The sequence below is a fragment of the Patagioenas fasciata genome, chromosome 1 (genome assembly GCF_037038585.1).
Source record: "Patagioenas fasciata isolate bPatFas1 chromosome 1, bPatFas1.hap1, whole genome shotgun sequence".
Lineage (NCBI taxonomy): Eukaryota > Metazoa > Chordata > Aves > Columbiformes > Columbidae > Patagioenas > Patagioenas fasciata.
This window is the reverse complement of record NC_092520.1, coordinates 138,964,339-138,988,661: the sequence shown is the minus strand read 5'-3', so window position 1 is coordinate 138,988,661 and position 24,323 is coordinate 138,964,339. Positions and strand designations below refer to the sequence as shown.

At 40.6% G+C, this 24,323-nt stretch overlaps 1 protein-coding gene across 16 annotated transcripts in view; it reads right to left on the bottom strand.

The window, feature by feature from the left end:
• Window positions 1-11,830: 11,830 nt before the first annotated feature.
• The window catches only part of ABCC9 (ATP binding cassette subfamily C member 9), an 81,493-nt gene continuing 69,000 nt past the window's right edge, over window positions 11,831-24,323 (bottom strand). For 13 of the 16 annotated variants that reach the window (XM_071815923.1, XM_065846131.2, XM_065846121.2 and 10 more), the window contains 9 exons: window positions 23,755-23,856; window positions 21,000-21,120; window positions 19,910-20,040; window positions 19,261-19,339; window positions 16,187-16,295; window positions 15,847-15,950; window positions 14,994-15,127; window positions 14,310-14,372; window positions 11,831-12,117 (listed from right to left, as the gene is read on the bottom strand). In XM_071815923.1, the coding sequence (XP_071672024.1) occupies window positions 11,980-12,117; window positions 14,310-14,372; window positions 14,994-15,127; window positions 15,847-15,950; window positions 16,187-16,295; window positions 19,261-19,339; window positions 19,910-20,040; window positions 21,000-21,120; window positions 23,755-23,856 (981 nt within the window). In that variant the 3' untranslated portion in view covers window positions 11,831-11,979. Of the gene's footprint in view, window positions 12,118-12,936; window positions 13,117-14,309; window positions 14,373-14,993; window positions 15,128-15,846; window positions 15,951-16,186; window positions 16,296-19,260; window positions 19,340-19,909; window positions 20,041-20,999; window positions 21,121-23,754; window positions 23,857-24,323 lie in introns of all 16 variants that reach the window. The other 3 variants (XM_071815944.1, XM_071815964.1, XM_071815954.1) reach the window with 1 other exon arrangement.

The following is a 24,323-nucleotide window of genomic DNA, read 5'->3' as shown; positions in this document are numbered from 1 at the left end:
GATCAGGAAGGTTTTGAGTGTATTCAGGCTCGGAAAAATTGAGAAGGTGCGTTTGATGGGCAGTGTAGCCCTCATCTTGAAGATACCCACACTGTTGAACATATACACATGCCCAGTTTTAAAAAGATGAGTGGTTCCTGGAAATTTTTCTAGCACTATCCTTTTCTAATACCAGATATCCAGTAGTCAGAAAAGAGACAGACTCAAAGCCCCAGTCATATTAGGCAATTAGCTAAACATTCGTGTATGAAATTAACTTCAGGCAGATGAACAGCTCCAGTCTGAAAAGTCAGGATCTAAACCAATTACCTTTAGATTCTAACCAGACTCTGAGTAACATACATAAAGTAACTTGGGTGGGTATCTGCAGGATCACCGTCGTTAGTGCCGACTGTGACACTTCATGGTCTGAGCTTGGAGAACTCAGGATGTTCTGCTGCTACAAATGAGGTGACAGAGACTGGTCTTGCAGGGCTGCCTCGTTTGATGTAGCCTCTAAAAGTGCATCTCACTTGGATACCACTATTGGAAATAACTGATTTAATGCACATGCAAAAAAGTTCCTGTTCTTTTTTTTCGTTTTCCTTCTCCTTGTTCTTATCCTTTTCCTTTTTCTTCATTTTCTCCTCCTTTCTCTCTTTTAGCTCCTATGAAGTGTTTAGTCCATGCTAGGGCTAGAAACATGATTGATGTTCCTCAGTATGACTGCTAGCTGCAGTTCAAAAAAATAAAGAAATGTCTGGGAGCTGCATGGAATCCTTCCCCGCCTGCTCCCCCCGCTTTTTCATAAGATCTTTGAATTATCTTATTTTGCTTATGACACCAATTTACTCATGTCACATGCTCAACTGCACGCTTTCCTCTGAAGTTATTGCTGAAATCCACAGCAGAATATCTTCCTCCTCTCTTAAACTCTAAGATCAGTTTCAAGGAAGACTGCTGGGCCATGACCGCTGGGATGTGAAGATCAGGAGCACCAGAACTATTTCCTCTTCCTGATTAAACATTATGAGACATGATTTCAAGCACAGCATCCAATTCCCTGAGTTACAGTGTATGAACATGCTCTGGAGAGTGACAGCTACTAAAAATGTTCCCCTTTGCCCTTTTAAATACTTGCTTGATTGCCACATACACATTTAAGTCTGATATTTAAGTAATAGCTGGGAAAATCTCCCAAAATATCTCCTAACACTTTTTGTAAGGAACATAGTGTCTGAGTGCTGTGAACACAGCCTTTTCAGGCAAAAAATGATCAGAACTGATAGCAGATTTGGATCTAGTTTTATTATGGCCTGTGATGCATCTCCTTTCTTGCTGTTTTATTTCCCCTTCACCCACAAGAGTTACTGATATTATGGTAAATACTACTTTACAATTATGCCTGCCTAAAAAAGAATTAATGTGCTTAGCCATGAATCGGAAATTTCCACATTGTAGCTGTGTCCATCTCTTCCAGAAAATCCTGCTTTGTAATAAGTTTTGTTTGAAATTCTAATCTTAGTTTAGAGATAGGCTGACTTCGCAGGCGTCCAGAGATGTCATGCACTCAGCACAAGGCTTCCACTAAGACACAAAGCTGATAAGACATATTCAGATAGCAGGGATGAACTCTTCCCCAGATGGACTGGCAGTAGATCCATCAAACATGAAAGAGGAGAAACTGCAGACTAAGGGCATCTGTTACCCTGAACCATCTTTCCCACCCCCTGCCCTGTTTCACGCAAGAGCAGCAGGACAAAAATAGGTTTTATCGTCAAAATACATGTAACTAGTGCCCCTATGTTATATGTTACTGAGTTGCATAGTGAAGTTTGTAGATATTCTGTGGTTTTGCTGACAGAGGGGTTATTTCCCATTAGAACTATCTGGTTTGGAAATGATACATCTGCCTTTTTTGACAAAATCTGCTACTCTGACTTCTTGTGTGTGTGTCAGGCTACAGGGTACAGGCTATTGACCCCCTGCAAACTAGAAATAAGTTGGCTGTACTGTAAATCTCTGTCATGCTCTTTCTAGTGCCAACAAACTGGTCTGGTGCATTTGTCACTGAGAGTTCAGTATTTTCCCACTCCCTGCATGTAGTCGCTAGGTAGCAGATGGGGTGTTATGTTGTGGTTTAGGTTCTGCAGCCCAGTGAGTTGGTGTGCTGGCCGTCTTGGCTTACACAGCACTGCTGGCCACGGGAAAGGTATCCCCTGCCTTTGTATCTGCTCCCTGTGTAGCATAAAAGAGAGAGCCACACCATCTTGCGTGAACTGTCTTAACTAGAAGCGGCTGTATCCCTCTTAGCTCCTTAAGCAGGTCTGAGCTTGCTATAGAGCAGGAGTGTCAAACTCATGTTCACCGAGGGCCACATCAGCCTTACAGTTGCCTTTGAAGGGCCGAATGTAATTTTAGTACTGTATGGCCTCTGGCAAAAATGAATTTGACACTCCTGGTATAGGTGGAACAGAATTAGGCTGACTTCAGATGACCTTCACCTGCATGGGCTTGGTGGTGCTCCAGCCAAACTTGCCCAGAGCTGGGTCCCTGATGCTGCTTGCAAAGCTGCAAACACTCCACTGGCTCCTTTGGCCTCTCCTAAGAAGTGCTGTTGTCTTCTGAGGGCAGACTTGACTCTGCAGATGGTCAGTGTGTGGGCCACAGCATGTGTCAGTGAGAGGGGGCATGGTCTTAGAGAAATGCATTCCATCCTCTAGTATGAGAGAGCAGGCAAGGAACTGTTTTGGGCTGCAGCTGTAGCCCCTGGCCCTCTGCACAGTCAGCAGTATAGGAAGAGAAAGGAGGAGAGGAGAAGAAAGATTATCACACTCAGATTACAGTATTTCTTCAGTCATCTGATTTATGAGATCCAACATCTTTTAGCCTCTATTTCCCAACCCCACCTCTGCTCCAGGGACATGCATGAGCCAAGAAAGGGCTAGTTGGAATAAATGCCTTGTGTTCTAGGATATACCTTATACTCAGTCTCTGCCATAAGCCCTAGCTTCATTTCTATCTAGAGACCACCACATCATATTAAATCCTTGCACAAAACCCAGGAAAAAATTATTGCAGGCCCACACTACTTATCAATTTCCATATCTTTGTCTTTGATTTTAGCTGTGTGTTTGTTTCTTCGCAGATCTCTTGTTTATAGTGCAGGCTGAAAACCAAAGACTGCACTTTGCTGAGCCTCAGTGCTACAGGAGCTTGGCCTGTCACAACACCTCCGCATCAGGAATGCTGGCACTGCTTTTACCCAGTCCACCTTCTAGGTCTTGATATCCCTGACCAGCAAAGCTGGATAATCCTCTCATTTTTCAGTTCTCAGCAGGTATTAGGTCCCACATACTTCAGGTTTAAGCCTTTAGCTGAAAGTACAGACATACTGCACTGTCACATCAGGGACTTACTGTACCTCTCTGGTACAGGGTGGGATGGCAATAGTTATAGTGGTGCAGTCTTTCTTCCTGTTCCTGATGCCCTGAAGTGATTTTGTCACACCACATGCTCTTTCCTGGAATAAAGGTTTCTTCTGAGGCTCTGAAAAGATAGCAGTTTGGGATTTTGTTTGGTGTGTCTACCTGTCATATAATTTATGGAAAGGCTGTAAACCAATTTCTAGGTAGGCTGAACATGGTTAGAATAAGTCTCTAGCCATGTTGCTAATTAATTAACTGGAGTGTTCTTTCCCTTAGGTGCTTCTTCCCTCTGCCTCACTGGCTATTTCCTTGATGACTTTTTTCCTATGGAAAAACTGATTGCTGATCCATCTGCCTGTGATGATTCCCATTTCTGAGCTTACAGGCCAGACCAGCCCCTGAATAGGATGAGCAGAGATGTGAACACTTTGCCTCCTCTAGCTGGTGGAGATGTGGATGCTTCTCTTCCCACTCTTTGCCAAACTGTTATGATCAGTCATTGTATGGAAGCATCAAATGGCTAAAGTTCATTCACGGGTCAAACCACAGTATAGAAGGACTTCTTACAAGCTCCTAACCTGCTGACCAGTGCCAAAGTGGCTCCCTGCAGCTGTGGTGGAAGAGCTGTTGGGAAGCTTCAGTGCTGTCCTTCTTATCACCAGTGTATTGAGCAAAAGGCCAATGAAGGTTTGGCCTCCTTAGCACCTTCCTCTTGCACTCCTCCCTTTTTCCCCATAGGTCTACCTGTAGCAGACTACACTGAAAACAGCAGAGCTCCCCAAACAGCTGAGCTGTTTGCAAAGCCAAGAGAGTCTCAGAGCAATGTCTGCTAACCGGCTCCTCAACAGCCAGGCATACCTCTGTGCTTTCCTTGGCATCGTTGCCCTCTGCTCAGTCTTATCTCAGATTTACAAACAACATTTGGATTTTAAGTCTCATGGGACAGGGATTTCCTCACCAAATGATGTCTCAAAGTGTCTAATACCTGAATTTTTTTTAAACATCTTCCACTGCCATGTTGCTTCTGCGATTCATGTCAGGTGGCACCCTCCCAGCTGGTATCCAGGCACGGCTTGGATGTGGGATGCCCCAGGCATGATCCAGAGACTGCTCTAAATGCACAGGATGGATGAGACAACTTTGTTTTGGGATAACTGTGGTTTTAGACAGACAGATGGGCTGCAGCACTTTTCCCATTTCATTTATCAATGTAGGTAGAGCCCAAGAGTTGGCTCTAGGAACAAGTAAGGCTGCCTCAGGAGGCAAAGTGCTGGAGGCAGCAAAAACCCAGAAGCTAAGAGAGGGTATGTACTCCAACTGCTGGGACAAACAATAGCTGTTGTTTCTCTCCTCCTTTTCCTCTGGTGGCATCTGGAACAACAAAGCCAGGTATCAAGGATTTTTCATTCCATCTCTTTGTCCAAAGTGTGCTTATTCCTCTTGTGTAGCAGGAGCCAGAAGGCTTCTGGCTGGCTTCAGCTTCAGAGTAGCATAACACCATTTTGTCTCCTCTTCTGAAAAGCCGGGAGCTGGCTTAGTGTTATCACCAGCTGAAGGAGCTTTTTCTTCAGATTTGTGAAATGGAATTTTTATGTATTTCCATCTTTGTGTTTCTGGGTCCCCTTGCCCACAAGTGATTGATATATCAGCTATCTCCGCTGGCTGCAGAGTGAGGGTTAAATTAAGACTACGCCATTGGTGGAAGATAGATGCTATCTCTCATTTTAAGATCATATCACAGAATAACTGGCAACTCTGATCTCTCTGCTTTTGGATGCTGTGGTGGGAACTGGACAAGTAGGTGGCCCCAAACCTGGATGATTCAGCCACGAAAATCTGCAGTACACAGAGCCTCTTAGAACCTCAGGTTCCTGCCTTTGATAGAGAACTCTAAAGGTCATAGCTGGTATTGCTGAAAGAGTAAGGGCCTAATCTAGCTAGTATGATAAAAACACATATAATCATTGAACATGAATCTGTATTTTCTGCTTTTCAAAGAATATGCTGCTTCGGGGCATCTGTAACTGTGATACTGAAGGGTGGTGGTTCTGGACCGTGTCATTTACACTAAGCTGCATTAGTTCCTTAGTTACATGGTTAAATATTTTACTGGATGTTTAAGTGATATTTATGGATGTAAGCTGGTACAGCCAGAAAACCCTGAAGTAAATTAAAGGGACAGTTAAGAAATGAGACATTCTTATGGGCAGTGCTAGCTGGCACTGTTCATGACTTATTTACACTTTTCATCAAAAGGATCTATAACCATGTGATGTATTTATATTAAAAAAAAATGACTAATATACATACATGGGAATGAATGCACTGGGCAGTGAAATGTTCAGCATGGTAATGTGAGCTGAATGCTGCATTATTATATAGCAATTCACAGGAAGAAAATATCTATGTTCAATGAAAATGAAAAAATGCATCTTGGACATGATAAATGTCAATACAACAAACAGAAGCTAATTGTTATTAATAGCTCTATTTTTAATGACCTCTTGTTTATATTATCTTCAGAATGGGGCTTATTATATTAGAGAAATAAACAGCTCCTGCCAGGAATGTCTGTTATGTTTGCATGGGCAGTGTCTAGCAGCAGACAGATGCTATCAACAGTGAATAATTAATAATAATTACGTAGTAAATAGATAAAGACTTTTCTAAAAATCTCTCTTCTCTTGAAGAATTACATTTGGAGACTTCTCTGAACTCCATGGCTTCGCACAAGCCAATATTCTAACCTGTCCTGCCAAAACAGCATCAGCACATTGCTAATTTGTAAGGGTCCGAGAACTTCTTTCTTATAACAATTTTTTTAATAATTAAAAAACTGTTAATCTTTCCCCATAATTCCACACAGAGGTCAGTTCTGGTGGAGAAAAACCAGAGCAGTAAAAAACTAATGTGGAAATGATTTGGATGTTTGCATGGCAGTGAGGAATTTGATTTACAGTTTTGTTTTCAGACTTTTTTTAGTACTCTCTTGGTTTTGCCTTTGAAAGGATTTATTTCCAAAGGAACTAAAGGGCTCTTTACATGCCGTAATCAAATTAATATCAGAGAATTTACATAACATATTTTGGTTCTAAATTCATTTTTCGAAAGATACTACTTGAGGATATAAAATAGTGAATGAGCTGAATTAGTTTTTGCTTTTAAATACATTTTGTGGGAGAGTCATTACTCCAGAGATATTTTGACAAGTAGCAGTGTGATTTCACTAGATATTTTAGAACATATTTTTATTGGCAGTATCACAGTGGGGATGCTAGGCTATAGTGCTTGCAAGGGAGACACACTCCAACTTTAGCCACTAGATAAAGGAAACATAACGAAAACATGGCCCTTGTCCACATCTTTCTAATAAAGGTAGCTCTTTGCCTCAAACACATTATATCTCCATTTGTGATAAAATATGTAAAATGTATGTGTGATCTTTCCTTCAGCTTCTCATGGCATGTTAGCAGAATGGTATGTGAATGTGTTGGTGTCTAAGAACACAATTAATTACACCAAACAATTTATTGTATAAGCAGTTTAAAGAGACCTACTTGACCACATTACAAAATTGATGTCATGTGTATTAAGGAAACATAATTCAATACAACTGCTTTTTGCTGACAGAAGTTTTACATATTATGAGATGCCAAATCCTTTGGGCCATATTCATATTGGTATTAATTGAATTCAGTGAAGGTGCATTAATTTAGAGCAGAGGTGTTCTGCTAGTTTACACTAATCTAAAAGGGGCTCATCTAAGTGCATGAGAAGCTTTTGATAATATATTCTTTCAGCTGAATGATACAGTTGGGAAAAGCAGGCATGCTCTTGCAAATAAAGTGCTTTTTCAGGTGTGTAATGAAACTGGAGCTTGCAAACACTTGAGATATCTCTTTTGCCTATCAGTTTGCCTAAAAAAGCAATGATTTCTCCCTGCAGACTTTGTCTTGCTTATGCTCCTGGCTTGTCAGAGCCATCCCAAACTTCTATAGGGAAGTTTCCTGGCGTGCCAGAATTGTCAGTGGGTTAGTACATCCTCTTCAGTTTAGACATGACTAAAAATCCCACTGATTGTCTATCTCTACCTCTCTGAGGCTTCCTGAGGCTATGAAGTTAGCAATCAAAAAGGCAGACATCTAGTTCAAGCTCATCGCCTGGAGTCCTTCTGCAGACATGGGTGAGAATCAGGCACCTCCAGTAGGCAAATCATCCCATTGAGTGATGCGATGTGGATCTTTGCCTGGCATTCAAAAAAGTACACTTTTGTTCTTAGAAAGCTTTCTTCTGAACAGAAAGGAAATGAACCTTGAGTTGCTTACACAGTACACTTCTTTAGAATAAAATATCACATGTAGGTTTTTGTATATAAGCAAACACAGATATAGGCAACATACTGTATATCAAATAGAAAACTTATCCTGGTGGTTTTAAGAGGTTTTCTTAACAAAGAAATGGGACTATGAAGAGTTAGTTATGAGAATTTTTGAAATAACGTGCAATATTAATCTAAAACAAGCCTGAAGTTACAAAAAATCAGCAACAAACTCAGGTCAGAATTAGGAGGCTTCACAGCCACTGACTTATTTCCTAAAAAAACAAAGCAACTTTTTATTTGCTAACTGTATTTTTTTGAAATGTCAAGTCCAAATTAATTCTCATGCTCCCAAAATCCCTGAAGCAGAACACAAGTGGTTCAGGTAAAGCTACTCTTGAGGAGATTCTCATCATCTTTCAATCTGTGATTGTGTGGAAAACATCATCAAAATAATTCACCTTATATGAATCCCAGCATCCACTGTGCTGATGTAGATCCCTAGCAAAGTGAATAGATGGAGAGATCTGCATTAAGCACTTGATCTTGAGGAGGAAAAACTTCCCCTTGCTGCCTGTCAACAGTGTCGCTTATGGCAAAGGCTTGTGGACCTGCTTCAAGATGTACTTAAAACCATTACGGTGTGTTTCCCACCACAATTAAGTGTCGGCTTAGTAATAAACACAAAGGTTGTATGGGATATTTCTATTTCAGAAGAAGCAGTAATGAGCAGCTAGCTGTTAGGAGTTTAATGAAAGGCCACATACAGCAAGGGAGCAGTTTCATCCATACCAGCCATTAGGTCTAGCTCGAGGGGTGGCAAAGATAAGCCACTGGTTGCAAGTCAAAGGTTGAGAAGCACTGTTGTGGCTCCACAAGCAGTTTCAGTAACTTAAAGGGGGCCTACAGGAAAGATGGGGAGGGACTCTTCATCAGGGAGTGGAGTGATAGTACGAGGGGTAACAATTTAAGACTGAAGGGGGTAGATTTAGATTAGATATCATTATAGCAAGAAATTCTTTGCTGTGGGAGTGGTGAGGCACAGGAACAGGCTGCTCAGAGATGCTGTGGATGTCCCATCCCTGGAAGCGTTCAATGCCAGGTTGGATGGGGCTTTGAGCAACCTGGTCTAGTGGAAGGTGTCCCTGCCCATGGCAGGGGGTTTGGAACTGGATGATCTTTAAGGTCCTTTCCAACCCAAACCATTCTGTGATTCTAGGTTTCTCTGATTGACAACAAGGGATGTCACTCCTATTTTGCTTCTTCTGTCACAGAAACAATTCACAGCAAAAGAAACGCACATGAGATGAGAAACATAATTTAGGATCTCTCATAGAGATTATTTTCCACTGTCCATAGTTAAAAGAAATGTACACAATGCCAGCGTTTGCATTCAAAGCTCCGTTGTAAAAGGAAGAACCTAATAGTTCTAGAGCATAATATCATAAAAAAGAAAGCTTCCTTAGTTTAATGCTTGGGGGGAAAAAAGAAAGCCAACCCCAAAACATGATGACACTAGACTAAGTGTCCCACAAAGAGAAAGGATATTATGACAGAAAGATAGAGAAAGCTAGGGGCAAAGGAGAGTGAGTGCAGAGCTGTGTCAGAGAGGAAATGGAGCAGAGGGTATGGAGCTAAATCAGGAAAGATTGGGAGGCCACAGGGAGAATAAGGAGTGTTCAGGGATACGAGCAGGACACTCAAAGAGGGAATGATACAAAGAGGTGGTGAAGGAAAAAAAAGCAAAGAGGCTGTGGCAAGAGAACAGGGACCGACTGGCAGAAGAGGCAGTGTAACAAGAGTCGAAGAAGCAAAATCTCCAGACTGATGTTTCCTTTACCATGTTTCAGCCAGAGCCTAAGAAGACTGCTCCCAAAGGGGACATATTTATATTAAATTAAGGTAAATTTGTTTCAAAGACTTCTCACCTTTCTTAGTAACAAAACAACTGTGTGATTGTTGGGAATAGCCTCCTCCATTAGAGGAAAACACAAAAAAGCAAAGCTCAGCTTAAGCCCTGGGTGAGTACTTACCATCATATGCAGAGTGTCTGTAATGTGGGGAGATCTGGTACATCTGCAGCAGTTGGTTTCTGTATGCTGTCTCTCTTGGGATATGTGTATATTGAATAGGATTGTTTCAGGACTCAAATTATGCTTTTAAACCTGCTAGACAGCTGTGGGATATGCTATAACAATCATCAAGAACTTTGACTAAGCAAATTTGACATAGTACTAGGGCAAATATTCCTGCACACCAACATAAAAATGAATGAAACATTTTTCTCAGTTGTTTTCTCAGACCCTGAGGTATTTTCTTTTTTACTTGTTTCAGCAGCAGTGCTAAGTTCTATAGCTCTGGAAGGATGGTGGAGCAAAGAAGGTGCTTCTTACTTCTGTAAGGGACAAATAGAAGAGGAAGGAGGTCCTAATTATTGGCCCCTCTTAAGTAAGATACTTGACACAATCCCAGGCCTATAGCAGCCATTTAATGTAGTGAGAACCAGGATCTTGCCAAACTAGTTGGCACCATTTAAAATAAATCAGGATTGATCATCATAAAAGATATGCAGATAAAGTTATTATTCATACTTCATACTGACTGAGTCTAAGAGCAATAAATCCAATTTCACTAAAGACAAGGAAATTAAATCAAGAGTGATTTTGGCCTTTTAGCTCCGATATCTGTGTGACAACATGTGCTTCCTCTGTAAACATCTGCTTTATTTTTTTAAATTTTCTTTGTATGACAAAGTTCAACACAAGGAATTAATCCAGAAAAGAGCAAAAACTTTTCACAGCAGTAGACAGGGAAATCACAGAAATACTTTCCCTCATAAAATGTTAAAGACTGAGTTTTTATTAGTTGTGTCACAGAGCTTTTATTTCCAATGACTGAAGTGAAAAAAAAGAGAAAGAAAAGATAAACCACCGCCCTACAACTTCCCCAAAATTCATGGCTTTTTTTTTGCCAAGTACTGTCATTTATGTTCTTTTCATTATACTAGAAATAGGCTTGAGTGCACATCATGTTCTTCCTAAACCTCAGAACAACAAATGAATAATAATCACATTGAATACTACTAGTGAATCTGATGTCTCTAGCTCTGCCTTTGAAAATATGCCCATTACACTCTTTCTGGAGGTTTACTGCCCATTGTGCAGTTGTCATGGTTCAGAATCTAGTCATATCCATTAGTCAAGCATAGGTAATCTTTTCAAAGTTCTATGATGTAAATATGTATCTAAATTCACCTAAATTCTTGAAGATAGAGAAATAATAAGAAAATCATACCTTCTTGGACTAAATCTGATTTAGAGGTACTCTAGAAACATGTAAAGGAAACAAAAGATTGTCCCAGGGTAAAAAAATTATGTGAAGGACTAAAGACATACAAGACAATTAGTGGTTGGCTAAGTAGATGCCATTTTAAGTAGTATATTTTAGTGGACATGTTTAAAAGATTGGCTAATATCAAGTTTATAAATTCAGATTATTTTTAATGCAAAGTCTTAAGATGCTGTACAAACTTCCTCTATACGCTTATCAAAGTATGCATAATTATAGGATGATTTGCATCTTTGAAGAAAGTCGGCAGAACAAATAAGGATTTAGGAACTGACTGTAGGTATAAGACATCATTGCACTGAAAAATAGTACTGGGACAACTATTGTGTGTGAGCTAAAGTGAAGAACAGGAAGAATTTCCTTATATCTGATGAAATTCTTTTCCCTCATTCACTGCTCCTCCACCATAACTTGAAGAGCAAAGTTTGTACCTTTGGAATGCAGCGGATTGCCCCAAGTGTCAGAGGACTGGATTGGTTTTTTTCCCCCTCCTCTGGGGACACAATACTTCTGGGGATTTCTCATTTCCTTGACAAACTGCACGGTTTGACTGCTGGGTCCAGTACAGCATATGCAGTTTATAAGAGCAGTGCATTCTTTTGCTCTCTATAAAATAAAAATAAAGTCACTAAAAGTCTAAGAAAAATGCCAAATTCCCAGGAAATAAAAACTTCTGCTGCCTCTGTATGCATGTGGGTGTGTGTGAAGTTTAATAGCTTTTGAATGAAGTGACATTTTTATTGCTTTGAGGCGTACATGTATTGCAATAGTTTTTATTATTTTGGAAGATGGACGTGTGAAGAAAGAAGCTCTTATAAAAAAGATAGAAGTGATGTTACATTGAATAGAAAATATTTGCATTTCATTTGTTTAAAAATAAGCTATTAAAATGCATCATGTGATTCTTCACATGTCAGCCCGGACAAAAGAAGCAAAGATGCCATCTTCTTGAGAAAGCAGATTCTCAGGTGTATCATATTCTAAAATGTTCCCTCGCTTCATGACGATGACCAGGTCTGCAGTTAGGATGGTGTGAACCCGATGCTGCCATAAAGAAAAGCACACAGAAGTTTTCATTACGATAATTTTCACTGCAGTTCATTAATGGGACTAATCCAAGGCATACCAATATGGTGAAAGGCTACCCTTGTTTACAGTGGATTTGGAGTAGTTCCTTGTACTAGATCTTTAATCTGGAGAGATCTCCAATTAGTTCACAGCTCCTGGCATTAAGCCTGAATGTACTTCACCATGTACTTAACTTTCAGTCCGCTAATTGCTATTATGGGCAGCACAGCTGTCTGAATAAATCCTACGGCACCACTGAAATGTATCTTCCCCTTTAGGAAGTAAGGGAGAGAAACATCCTGGGTATGCCTCGGCTGTCAGGTGGCTCGGCGTGCTGCTCCGCTCCTTGGTCCTTCTACCCTGAGTGTGTATTCTGAATGCATCTGGGTTGTCTCCTTCTGTAAATCAATTAGCTCTCTCTGAGATTAAAATTCTCTGTGCTACAGGGAATAGCTTAGCCCCATATGCAACAGGAATGAAACGAGGCTGAGTCTGATTTCAATGCCGTATGATTACAGCCACTCAGCTATAGATAGGATGAACTCTAAAAGGTCTAAAGCCTATTTCAATATAGGCTGAAGGTCAGGCATTACTTTATGGGGTGGATTCCTCTAACATTATAGTTTCAGTGTTAGCTGCCAGTCTAAGCTTTAGTTAAATACGATCAGCATAAATAGTCATGAAATTAAACAAACCCAGGAAGCACACAAAACACCTTCTTGCACTGTCATCTCAGAAGTTGTGTAATAGAAAGGAAACAGAGAGAAAGGAAACTAAAGAAGTGAAAATAACTACCAAAGAGCCAGAAGTCTCATGAACAGCGTGGACTGAGAGAGTCTACTTGTGAGTCTTCACCAAAGTGGTGAACAGGCCATCCTCTTTGAGGAGTAAGTTTGAGGCAGTGTCACATTCAACTAGAGAGCCCTCAGAAAGGACTAGGACAATATTGGCATCCAAGATGTGAGATACCCGATGCTGGAAAAAAAGAGAAGAGAAAAACAGGTGGGTGAAAGAAGGATCAGTCATGAATGAAGACAGGAAGGAAATGAAGCCAACTCTGCAAGGAAAGCTAAATATTAGCGTGTGCAATTTTGCTTGAAATACCGACTTTGGGAAGGCAAAGCAAAAGAAAAGTGAGATTCCAGTCAGAAGGACAACACTGAAAATTTGAAGAGCATGTAACTGAAGGAGAATATGCTTACTGCCAGGATCTTCAGCGTTTACATATCCAAGAACCTCAGAGCCATTTGTAAACGAGTTAGGTTAAGCAGTTTGCCTGACACAACTGAGTCACTGAGAGACACGAAACCAGAGTCCAGGAGTCATAACTCTAATCTCTATACCGCAGGACTGGATTCCAGACACAGCAAATGAAACAGCTGTTGAAACACGTATTTATCCCTTGGATAAAACATCTGATTGTTGAGTAAGTCTGCTGTCACAAGGTGGAACTATTCTTAACAGTATCCACCATACGTGTGTGCATGCCTATGTATGTATGGGTATGCACATAGATGTGCACACCTGCACAGATATATGGAACTTCTGAGTACGTACTGTCACTAGAAATGGTAGGAAAACAGGAAAAAAAAATCATAAACATTTAGTTGAATTTTTGAGCAATTCCTGTAGATTCCGATTTTTAAAACCTTTACCATAAACCGAACTCTTTATTCTGAAAAAGAGAAAAGATAATCCAACTTGAGAAACCACACCAAAAAGATCTAGAAATATGATTTTCTCTTGTAAATTTGTGCCATGATTGCAGACACTATCCACACATAGACTTAAGAGGCAAAATTCAAATACAGATTTTGATGCAACTTTCAATAATGGCTTAACCCATGGGTCCGGTTTCAATCGTCTAGTGAGAATGAATTCAGATTTTCTTGGAGACAATGTAAGTGCTGAAGTTCCTTGTAAATTCCTTCTTAAGATTGAAGTGTTTTAGTTTGGTCCACTTGCAAGATATCATTTACCACAAAATTTCACATTGATATAATAGTATGTGTCTTGACTTGTTCTAGCATCTGGGAATATTCTGACCTTGTGTTTTAGTTTTGGTTTTTGATGATTTCAGTTTCATATAGTGATGTTTAACTAGTGAGAGGCAAGATTAACTGCCTCAGGAATGAGGAAAGAGAGCATTTGCTGGCATTACTACTTACTGCTATTGTTACAACTGTGCGGTCTGCAAAGGCAGTCATCACAACCTTCTGCAAAATGTTTTCCTGTGGAAGGAAAAGGCTTACTTCAGTTACTTCATTCTTTTACATTTTAATTCATGTGTCTTCAAGCACACAAGAGAGAGGACCATGTTCCATACTATCTCTGATCTGTGCACCAGATTCTCAGTAATGAAATGCCAAACAGGGGATTTTCTGAAACATTTGTCTTTTTTCCCCTCACCTTAGGCATCAGTCCCCAAAACACATCAATAGCAACAGCTGAAACCAAATAAAAGGCAAAAAAGCTGTCAGTTTTTTCTGCTAAAGAGATCCCATGGCTAACATTTAGGGAAGATGATGCCTCACAGAATCACAGAATGTTAGGGATTGGAAGGGATCTCAAAAGATCACCTAGTCCAATCCCCCTGCCGGAGCAGGAACACCTAGATGAGGTTACACAGGAATGTGTCCAGGCGGGTTTTGAATGTCTCCAGAGTAGGAGACTCCACAACCCCCCTGGGCAGCCTGTTCCAGTGCTCTGTCACCCTTAGTGAGAAGTTTCTTCTCAAATTTAAGTGGAACCTTTTGTGTTCCAGTTTGAACCCATCACCCTTGTCCTATCATTGGTTGTCACCTACTCTCCTAGTAGATCCACGCATCAATGGTGCTAATCGCTATACTCACTGTGGCCATGTCAATAGATGCTGTGGCTTCATCCATGATGAGAATGCTACTCTTGCGGACAAAGGCTCGGGCCAGACAGAACAGCTGCCTTTGCCCTACGCTGAAGTTTTCTCCTCCTTCTGTTACCATTGCATCTGTAATAAAATCAGTTACTTTGAATGTCACACCACTGAAATGGTGTATGTTTGTACAGTCAGGACCCAGTGATTTTGAGTGGGCATTGTGAAAGCTCTGCTTGCGCACTGTTCCCGGGGCAAGAAAAATCTGTGGAAAAGCCTATAAGCATAATCTTGACTGAACACTGTAATGGAGTGATACCAAGAAAAGCAAGCACAGCTTCATGGGAAAGGAGCAATACGTCATTAAGCAAGTAGTTGGCACAAAACAGTTAGCAAATCTGGGTAGGCTGCAGGATAATATCATGGTAATATGAAATCCACTAAATATGAAAGGAAATGTGTGAGTTTCCTTCATCAACCAGATCTGAAATGATATGGAAAATGCTCTGTCAGTGTTCTAGACAAGAGCTACAGCTCTGCTAGAAGAGCCAGATTCTGCTGAATGAGTGGAGGTAAAGCTGCTCTGTTTTATTTCTCTGCTGATAGTCATCCCGCTACAATGCTGAAGTGCTGCAGGATTTTTCTGCAATGAGTGGAAAACCAGACAACTCTTCAGGTTTTTAGCAAGAATAATCTCTCTAGGATAGAGACAGAATATTAATTAGGTGCCTGTCAACACTTGCATGATGGTTCAGAGTGTAAGATCCATGTATTTGTTTATTATACGTCTGCATGCTTATGCATGCATAATTTCACTATTGGCCTATGTTCCCAGAGATTTGGTTCAGACATACCAAGGCCTCCTGGCAATGACTTGACCATGTTCTTCAACTGAGCAATCTCCAAAGCTTCCCATAGTCTATCATCGGTGCACTTGCATTCTGGATCCAAATTAAAGCTGCAAAGAAAACCATAAGAGGAGTCTTCCTACTGCAATTACTGTTCATTCAGGTCTTCTGCAAATGAACATTTTGGCATTGTGTATGTCACTTGACTTCTGTTGGACGGGCCGTGTAGACAGATTGGACCGATCTAGGAAGGTTCCTTCCCTCTTACATCCGTTCCAGTTCCACAGGACCCATCACAAACTTGTCATGCAATGCTGCTTGTCACCCCCTGATGGCATACACCTACCGGATGGAGCCACTGAACAGTATTGGATCCTGGAGAATAATGGAGAGTCGGGAACGGAGAGTATGAAGAGGCAATTTGCTGATGTCTATTCCATCAATCACTATCCTCCCTGTTTAAAATAACATGCAGAAGACATGTGAAGGAACTCCACAAAGCATGTGACATGCAGGTAGCAGACAGAAAGGGACAACAGCTGTTTTGGGCTGGACTCCAGCTAATGAGTCAGCATGCCTCTGTGACCTCTCAGCAGTGTTATTTAAATATGTGGAAGGTGAATGTATGTAGTCACGCAAGCCAGAGAGAACCCAGCCTCTTAGTGATGCTGTTTCTTCGCTCTCTTTGTATTTTTAACCTCCAAACCTTCCCTTAAAGGAAATGTGTGGCTTCCATGCTATGTGACTAATGACAGGAGCAGAAGACTAGTTTATTATGGGGCAACCTGAGCTTTACAGCCAAACAGAGTAAAACCAAGAACAATGTATGGAATTGGCCACATCCTGAGCTTTTCTCTGTTCCTCTTGACTTGAACAGTTGCAGAAGATATTTATTTTGAGATTCTGCACAATTTCTTCTGCATAAAATAGGTATATATCTGCAATCTATACATAAGAAGCCAAAACAATCCTTCAAACTCTAGAAGAAATGGGGTGGCATTAACTTTTTAACAAGAAGTAGATCAGAAAAACAAAAAGGATGTCCTTCTCCAAGGCATTTTAATACCATTCATGCTGGATCCTACAGTTCATTTTCCTTGGAGTATCTGGTTGTGAATTAGCCACATACTGTTCTGCTAGCATACGATTACTGGAAGCAGTCACATTAATCACTCCTTAACCTAGTAGTTCATTCCCTGACAAGAAGCTGCTGCAACAGCTGGGATACTTGGTAAAGTAAGAGGATTTTTCCTTTTCTAGTCACTACTTCAGGTCAACGAGCATATGGATCTCATCTGAAAATGTGATTTATGATGTGCTGAGTGTTGCAACTGCTGATATTCAGGCAAGGGAGGTGGGACAAACATACAAGAGAAACTGGTTGGCTGCCCTGTAAGTAGAACAGGGTGAGAAGGGCAGAAGGAATCTCATCCCTTGAATCCTCAAACAAAAGCTGGGAACTACTGACCCCACTGACTTTCCCTGGACACAGAAACTTCCTCCAGGTTATGGGGAGGGGATGGGCCAGGGGAAACTGAATGAGGATATGGTAGGGGGTATTTTTAATAGGCTCATTTCTGCAGTTTCCCTGTGCATTACTTCACTGGGCAGCTGTACTCCTCCTTGTGAAGTAGCTAACATTAAGTTCATCAGTTCTCTTTCCCAACAGTGAGGACCTAACCATGAACTGGCAAATACATGGATATCCAAAGCTGTGCACAAATGCCTCCTCTGCCATTCCCAATTGTCATGATACTGCATTTTGTAGGTTACTCTGTGTGGCCCTGTTTCAGTGAATGACACAATACCCACCTAGCTGGATTACCAATAGTTTTTTGCTTTTATTAGATTGTCAGGGAAACCAAGACTTCATCCATAGCACGCAAAGTCCAATTGTTTTCAGACTTTCAGGAAGTCTGAATCTGATTGTAAGACTTCAGCATGAGACATCAGTGGCTGCATAAACTTAAGCAATTTCTTTTCTTCACAAATGAGGACATGAGAGAGGGTTAGCAGAAGATGAGGGGCACTAATGAGAATAAAATTAATACGGCATGCCTTGGGAATAGGGGAACACATTTTTGGTAGAAGTCAGGGTACCCAAGGAAAAGAAAAGAGCAGATGAAGAGACCCAAGGAAAAAAGTAAATTAGAAAGGAGTTGGGAAACCAAGAAACTAATGAGGGATGGCCAAGAAAGACAGAAGAGAAATAAGAGGTAGTTTGAATAGATAGTAAGAAAAAGGAAACACTAAAGTACAAAGAAATAAGCAAATAGAACACATACAAATGTAAAGAAATAACAGAGACATAAGGGACCAAGGTGGACAACATGAATGAAATCTTGGCTCTAGTAAAGTCAGCTGAAATCTTGTTATGTAATTTATATTAGAGCCACAACCACACCCCAAAGTGGACCAGTATAGAGGCCAATACTGGGTCTAGCTGAGAGAGAGAGGGATGTGCACCAAGGAGCACAATTAGAAAAGCTCTATTAGAAAAGACTTAGGCATTCCCATTGGGAAAAATCAGTGAGACAGAAGCAACAGACAATGAAAAGATACAGAAAAAAGATTAAAGTAGAAGGAAACTTGGAGCTGGCCATGAAAATAATTATTATTTGTTTGCACTATTCATATATCCAGGAATCCTGGTCATGATTTAGAAGCCTATTACCATAGATACATATAGGCACAGAACCACATCATATTTACTTGTCTTCTCACATCCTACTGGGGTTTCCCTAGCAAACGTTCTATGCATAATGGCTAAATTAGAAACATGGAAATCTTTGAAACAAAAATATGACCTTCCAGTAGGTTTCCATATTTCTCTAACATTACACATACGTATGTATTACAAATGCCATGGTGCATGTTGCTGCATACCAGTTCATGCCAATTAGCTGCGAGAGTGAAGTGCTGCAGGAGTGAAAACATAGCAAAATATTTCCAAAACTTTAAGTCAATTTAGGCTGTAGTTGTGGGAAACCACAATAAAATACAAAATAAATATCAAGGGAATGGACTTGTTGAGTTCTAGTTTATATTCTCCTAATATTTTGACAGCTATCATAAACTAATTCAGTTACTCTTTAGGGAGAAATTTAGATGCTCCAGAGAGTTGCATGTTCTTTTCTCCTATCTCAAAAAATGGCATATAGTTTTGTCAGAGAAAATCCCCCAAAAACAAAACCCCACAAACAAACAAAACTGTGTGTAACATTTCCTGGAAGAAGCAAGAGCTACTCACAATTAGACACTTTGTACTTTGAAGAATCAGGCATAACAAGCCCCATTTTAATCATGTACCTTCTGAGACAAAGAGCCAGGATATAAACTGTCAAAAAGTCTCCTTGCTTCTTCTCAAGAAATAAGGGGGGAGCAGATCAGGAGCGACAACATACTGCAGTGAAAACTAACCATCAAATATGTCCACCATTCTGAAGAACGCCAAAGACAGGGATGACTTGCCACTGCCAGTACGACCACAGATCCCAACCTGCAAAAGAAAGCAAGATGTTACTTAGAGAGGGAAGCTGAAAATCAGACTTGCAGTCCTTTTGGGAAAGCTGGACTGGATTGTCCTGCTGGTGAGTGGAAAGATCCTTCCCAATGGCCAGTGGCAGACACCAGGGAAAAAAACAAAAGAGCATGGCAAACACACTCCTCCTTTCTGCCTCTCAGCATCATAAGGTCTTGTCCTGGGAACATTTTTAAATCTTCAGCATTTTCACCTGGACTACAGTGACACTATATGCTGAAATTGTTAGACATTCTTGCATTTTTACTCAGTTGCAGTCTGGTGTTTATCTAATCTCATCTGGCCACATAGGCTCACTCAATGTGAGGTAGGTGGACTTGGAAAGAAGTAGGACTCTCAGAAGTAAAACTGATCCCATCAAGAATGAAATGACATCAGTGTCATTATTTGAACCACTCCCAGGGACCTCAGAGAGGACCATCAATGTATATAGGTGTCACACACCTTGCTCTTCTGCCACCTTAGGAGACACAATAAGGAAGGATCTACTGCAGAATGAGAACAATAGGCAACTGCTTGACACGGTACCTTTTGTCCTGGTTTGATATATGCTTTAACGTGCTTAAGAACAGGCTTCAGGTTGTTTTCATATCGAACGCACAAATTTTCAATCTTGATTTCCCCCTCCTGGGGCCAGTCTTTAGGGACTTGAGAGGGATCTGAAATAGTTACAGAAAATCAAACCAAAACAAATACTGTCAGAGGGTCACCCTTTATGACATTCCCCTTTCCCCCTCTTTCCTGCCTGGGCACCTTCCTTAGGCTACTTGAGAGATGGAGTCCCACTTCCCTGCTAAAAGGGAGCTTGGAACTGCCTGGTGGGCATGCCAGCACTTCGCTTCCAGATCTTGGCACATAAGAAGAGAGGGCAGATGCTAAAGTGGTTCTTGGCAATGAAACAGGGAGAAGCCAAACAAGCAGAGAAGAATGTAGTGTCAGTGCAGTGTTAACATGTTCTTTGGTCAGTAACTGGCACAGGAAGGGCAGTGCAATGAAGGATGTTGTTACTGCCGTACAACATGAGCTGTTGACATTATCACAGCTCTTATTTCATCCTGATCTGCAAATACACAGCCAGGTTTTTTCTCTAGCCTAAGGAGCAAGGAAACTTGCTGACCTGTGAGCATTTTGGCTTTGCACTTCAAGGAAAAAATACCAATCAAAGCCAATTTGAAATATGGTGATTATGAACAACAACATGCAGATCAGAGAAGAGTTGCTGAGGTCTGATTGCCAATGTGGTCCTGTCCTGTAGACCCCAGTTGCTGCAAAGCATGTGACTGATAGTGCCTTTCTAATTTTTATCCATATTTTTGTTTTCTGAATAGCTACTTGGATGTTTCAGTCATCCCATCTGTAATTATACCCTTGTACTTTCTGATGGTATTACAGGGCTATGCTGTCTCCCTGGCATTTTGTAGGGTTTTTTTTATATTAGGTGGCATGGGCTACATATCTCATAGCTACTTCTGTCTGTCCTTGTCATTCAGATTAGTGGGAGTTCCTACATGTCAATGAGAAGAGGTTTGGGTGAAAGGGTTTTATACATTTTGCATGACCAAATCTATTGTTATTTCACATTACCACATTAAAACCCAAAAAGATTAGAGTGCAATACCCAAGTAGCCATCATAGTTCTCCGACTCCATGTTCAGGAAGCTGTGTACTTTTTTTACTGCACCCATCTGCACCTCCAGATCAGCCAGATTCCTCACCACCCAGTTCAAGTAGTTGGTTATCTACATGACAAAATGAAAACAAGGAGAGGGTTTAGCCTTCTGTCTGTTCATCTACCTGTTTGTGAATAAAGGCTGGATAAGTTTAGAAAAGTCTTTGGCCTGACTCAGCACAGTGGGTCTCTTATTGATGTTACAACAGTCCAAGACTCAGTGCAGCAGCATCAAAAACGTAATAAGCCAGTCGTACTCCAACAGAAATTACTCTGACATAATAATTTAGTGCTCAGTATTCTCATCCTTGGTTTTTGAAGGAGAAATATGGAAAGGTTGTAGCTACAGTTTGAAGATGTGACTGATTAAGGGAATCTCTTGTTCTTGGCATCTAGTAATCAGAACTGAAAGTCATAATCTTTAAACATAGAAGCGATCAAAATTGGAAGTGCTGTTTGGAAATACTGCATTTTCTAATATTTCAAAGACTACAACTAAAGATTAAGTAAGTTTGCTATTTGCAAATATATTGAAGAGATTTGATGGGCATTTCACTCCTGTTTTCTTCTGTGCATATTTAGATAATGCATTTCTCTCTGTGGAAAATTTGAGGGGTTTTAGCATAGAAATATACAATAAAAAAGTAATATAAGCTCAATGGTATTTACTTATTGGTTTTTATTCCCATTTGTAATCAAAAGGATTTGATGAATAGTAAAGGTATTACTTGTAGTAGGTCATAGTTGATAATTTGCTGTCTAACAATACCCAGTAGCTTGGAGAAAGTGATCTCTAGTCAAGACTGACTATTTAAAGGCTGAAAACCATAAATCGATTTCCTAAACATTCCTAAGTCTGTATTTAGGTGTTCATATAAAAAAGAAAAACTGATCTTACTAGAAACGGTTTGTGCCAAGCACCTCTGAAAACTGAAATACTTTACATTCCTGAATAAAGGTTTAGAAACTTAACTTACACAGTAAAAACATTCTATATGCAAACATATTCAGAGAAAGGTTTTGTCATTGTGGGAGATTGCTGTATCTGCCAAAAAAGTTTATTATGAATAAATCACACAGCCCTGCTTCTTTTCCACTAACCTAACACTGATGCAATAGGTCTACCATAAACAATTTTCACTGAGATTCAGCAACAACATTTCTTGTCAATTTAGAAGATTTAATTGCTTGCTTTATTCTTAAGACAGAGTTATTCTAGCAGGTATTGTTGTCTTTGTTGTTCAGAAACCTGCTCATTCAGTGTGCAGTTTTTGAGTCAGGAAGTTACAGAAATGGGTACATTTGCATGTAAGCTAAACACTCGGCAGAACTGCTGCTTGCAGAGAAACAGGCTGCAATCATAGAGCTGGCAGGTTTGATAACAGAGCCTGGCATCCCATTATTTCAACCTTCATCGCAGTTGTCCAAGAGAGTTGGGGGTGTTTATACAAGGAGAGAGAATAAGCTTATGGATGTCTACTGTAAACATAAGGGTGGTACAAAGAGTTTGCTCTTATCCAGGTCCAAACAACAGGCCTTTCTTAGATCCAAAGAGAAATTATATAAAAACCTGTCAAGGGACACAGGTGATGATCCAACTGCATTCAAAGCTTCATCAGTGTTTTTGTGGGGGTCCACAGACACAGGTAATCACTTGGTGACTACAGCATTTCTATGCCAGACTTCAGCAAATGGCTAATTTGCTCTAATTATCTGCTTACAAATAGATTAAATACAAAGTAGCCAAAGATGATGCAGACATCTTCCAGATCTCTGCTAATGGAGCAGGATTACCAGGAATGTTTTCAGAGTGAAGTTGAAACACTGGGACTGATTCTCAGTTGCTGGCAGATTCTCGCAGTGCTGCAACATTGGCACAAAGGGGATTTAAGGCCACCCTAAGGCAGCTGCTGAGAACTTTCTGTTGCAACCATGGGCTTGCCAGCATCTATGTGCAAAACCAAATCTCAGTGTTAGATTCATACCCATACCTCTCCCTCATACCAGTTCCATAAAGCAGCCAGTTTTTTGCCATGCCAGCCATTATTTCAAAAATTCTTCCTGCCATTATCCTCATCCTACTTTTGCCCCCTCTCTCATGGTTAATTCAGTGATATTTCTCCTCACTATGGTACTTTGTACTCTATGCTCATGATGCACTGCTTTCTTTCTGCTACCTGTCGTGATTAACCGTGCCTACCAGCCTGAAAGGTCCCAGTTCCCAGATTCATTCAGAATTTCATGAACAATATTGGGCGTCCGAGTAGTTTTCTTCCATAGGTAGGACTGGAATTTCTGGTTCTTCAGCAATTATTTTATTTGGTCTCTGGTTAAACATTACCCAGGCAATGACAGTCTGTGGAATAGTTTTTTCTGGCTGGTTTTGCCACGTACACGTGGAACCAACACTGTGTCGTGCAAAACAGAGTGCACAGCAAGTCCTCTTACGCATTTTTAATTTTCCTGCTCTGTTTGGGAGCACGCAGGGCCTGGGAATGGTTGTGTTTTTTTAATTGGCTTATAAAACCTGAAGCAAGTCCAAGTTGCCCTGAACTCTCTCAACTTTGGCTTGAATCCACTATTTGCAGGACTGTTTTTTTCAAGATTAAGAAAGCTGGAAAATAACCGTGTATAAGCATCTAAAGAAATACCATAAAATTAATATATTGGTCTGAAAGTTCTTATGCTTTGCCTTGGTACATACCGTCAGAGCGTACAGGAGACCTAGCCCCACAAACCCTGAGGTAGGCCCTTCTGTGATCGACGTGACAGCTGCAGTCAGAACTATACAAGCACCAAGGTAATCCTGGAATGAGAGAGAGGAGGAGAAAGATTGTAGACAACATTAAAATGCTGCAATAAGACAAATTCTTCAGATACAGAGCATTTTTTTTTTTTTTCCTGGAAAAGGTCAGGGGTTTTGATGCCCAGCCTGAAACACTCTCATGGAACTTGATGAACACAAGTGAAACAGGCCAGTATATTCTGCAAATCCAGTTGGGCTTGGGTATCTTCTTGTGGCCACCCCAAAGAGAACAGGTATCAAAAAAATCTAATGAGCACATTAAATGCCATAAAAATGGCATAATACTTACACCCCTGATTCCTACTACTATAACAGATCAATTCTACTCTCTCCACTCTCCTTCAGGTCTTCTCAAACATGGGTTTGCCTTCTCAAAAAGGACAAGTGACTCCACAAAATCCATGAAGACTTTTGGTAGAATTTATACAGGTAATGCTTGTATTTTATGGACACAAGTGGGCAGACTG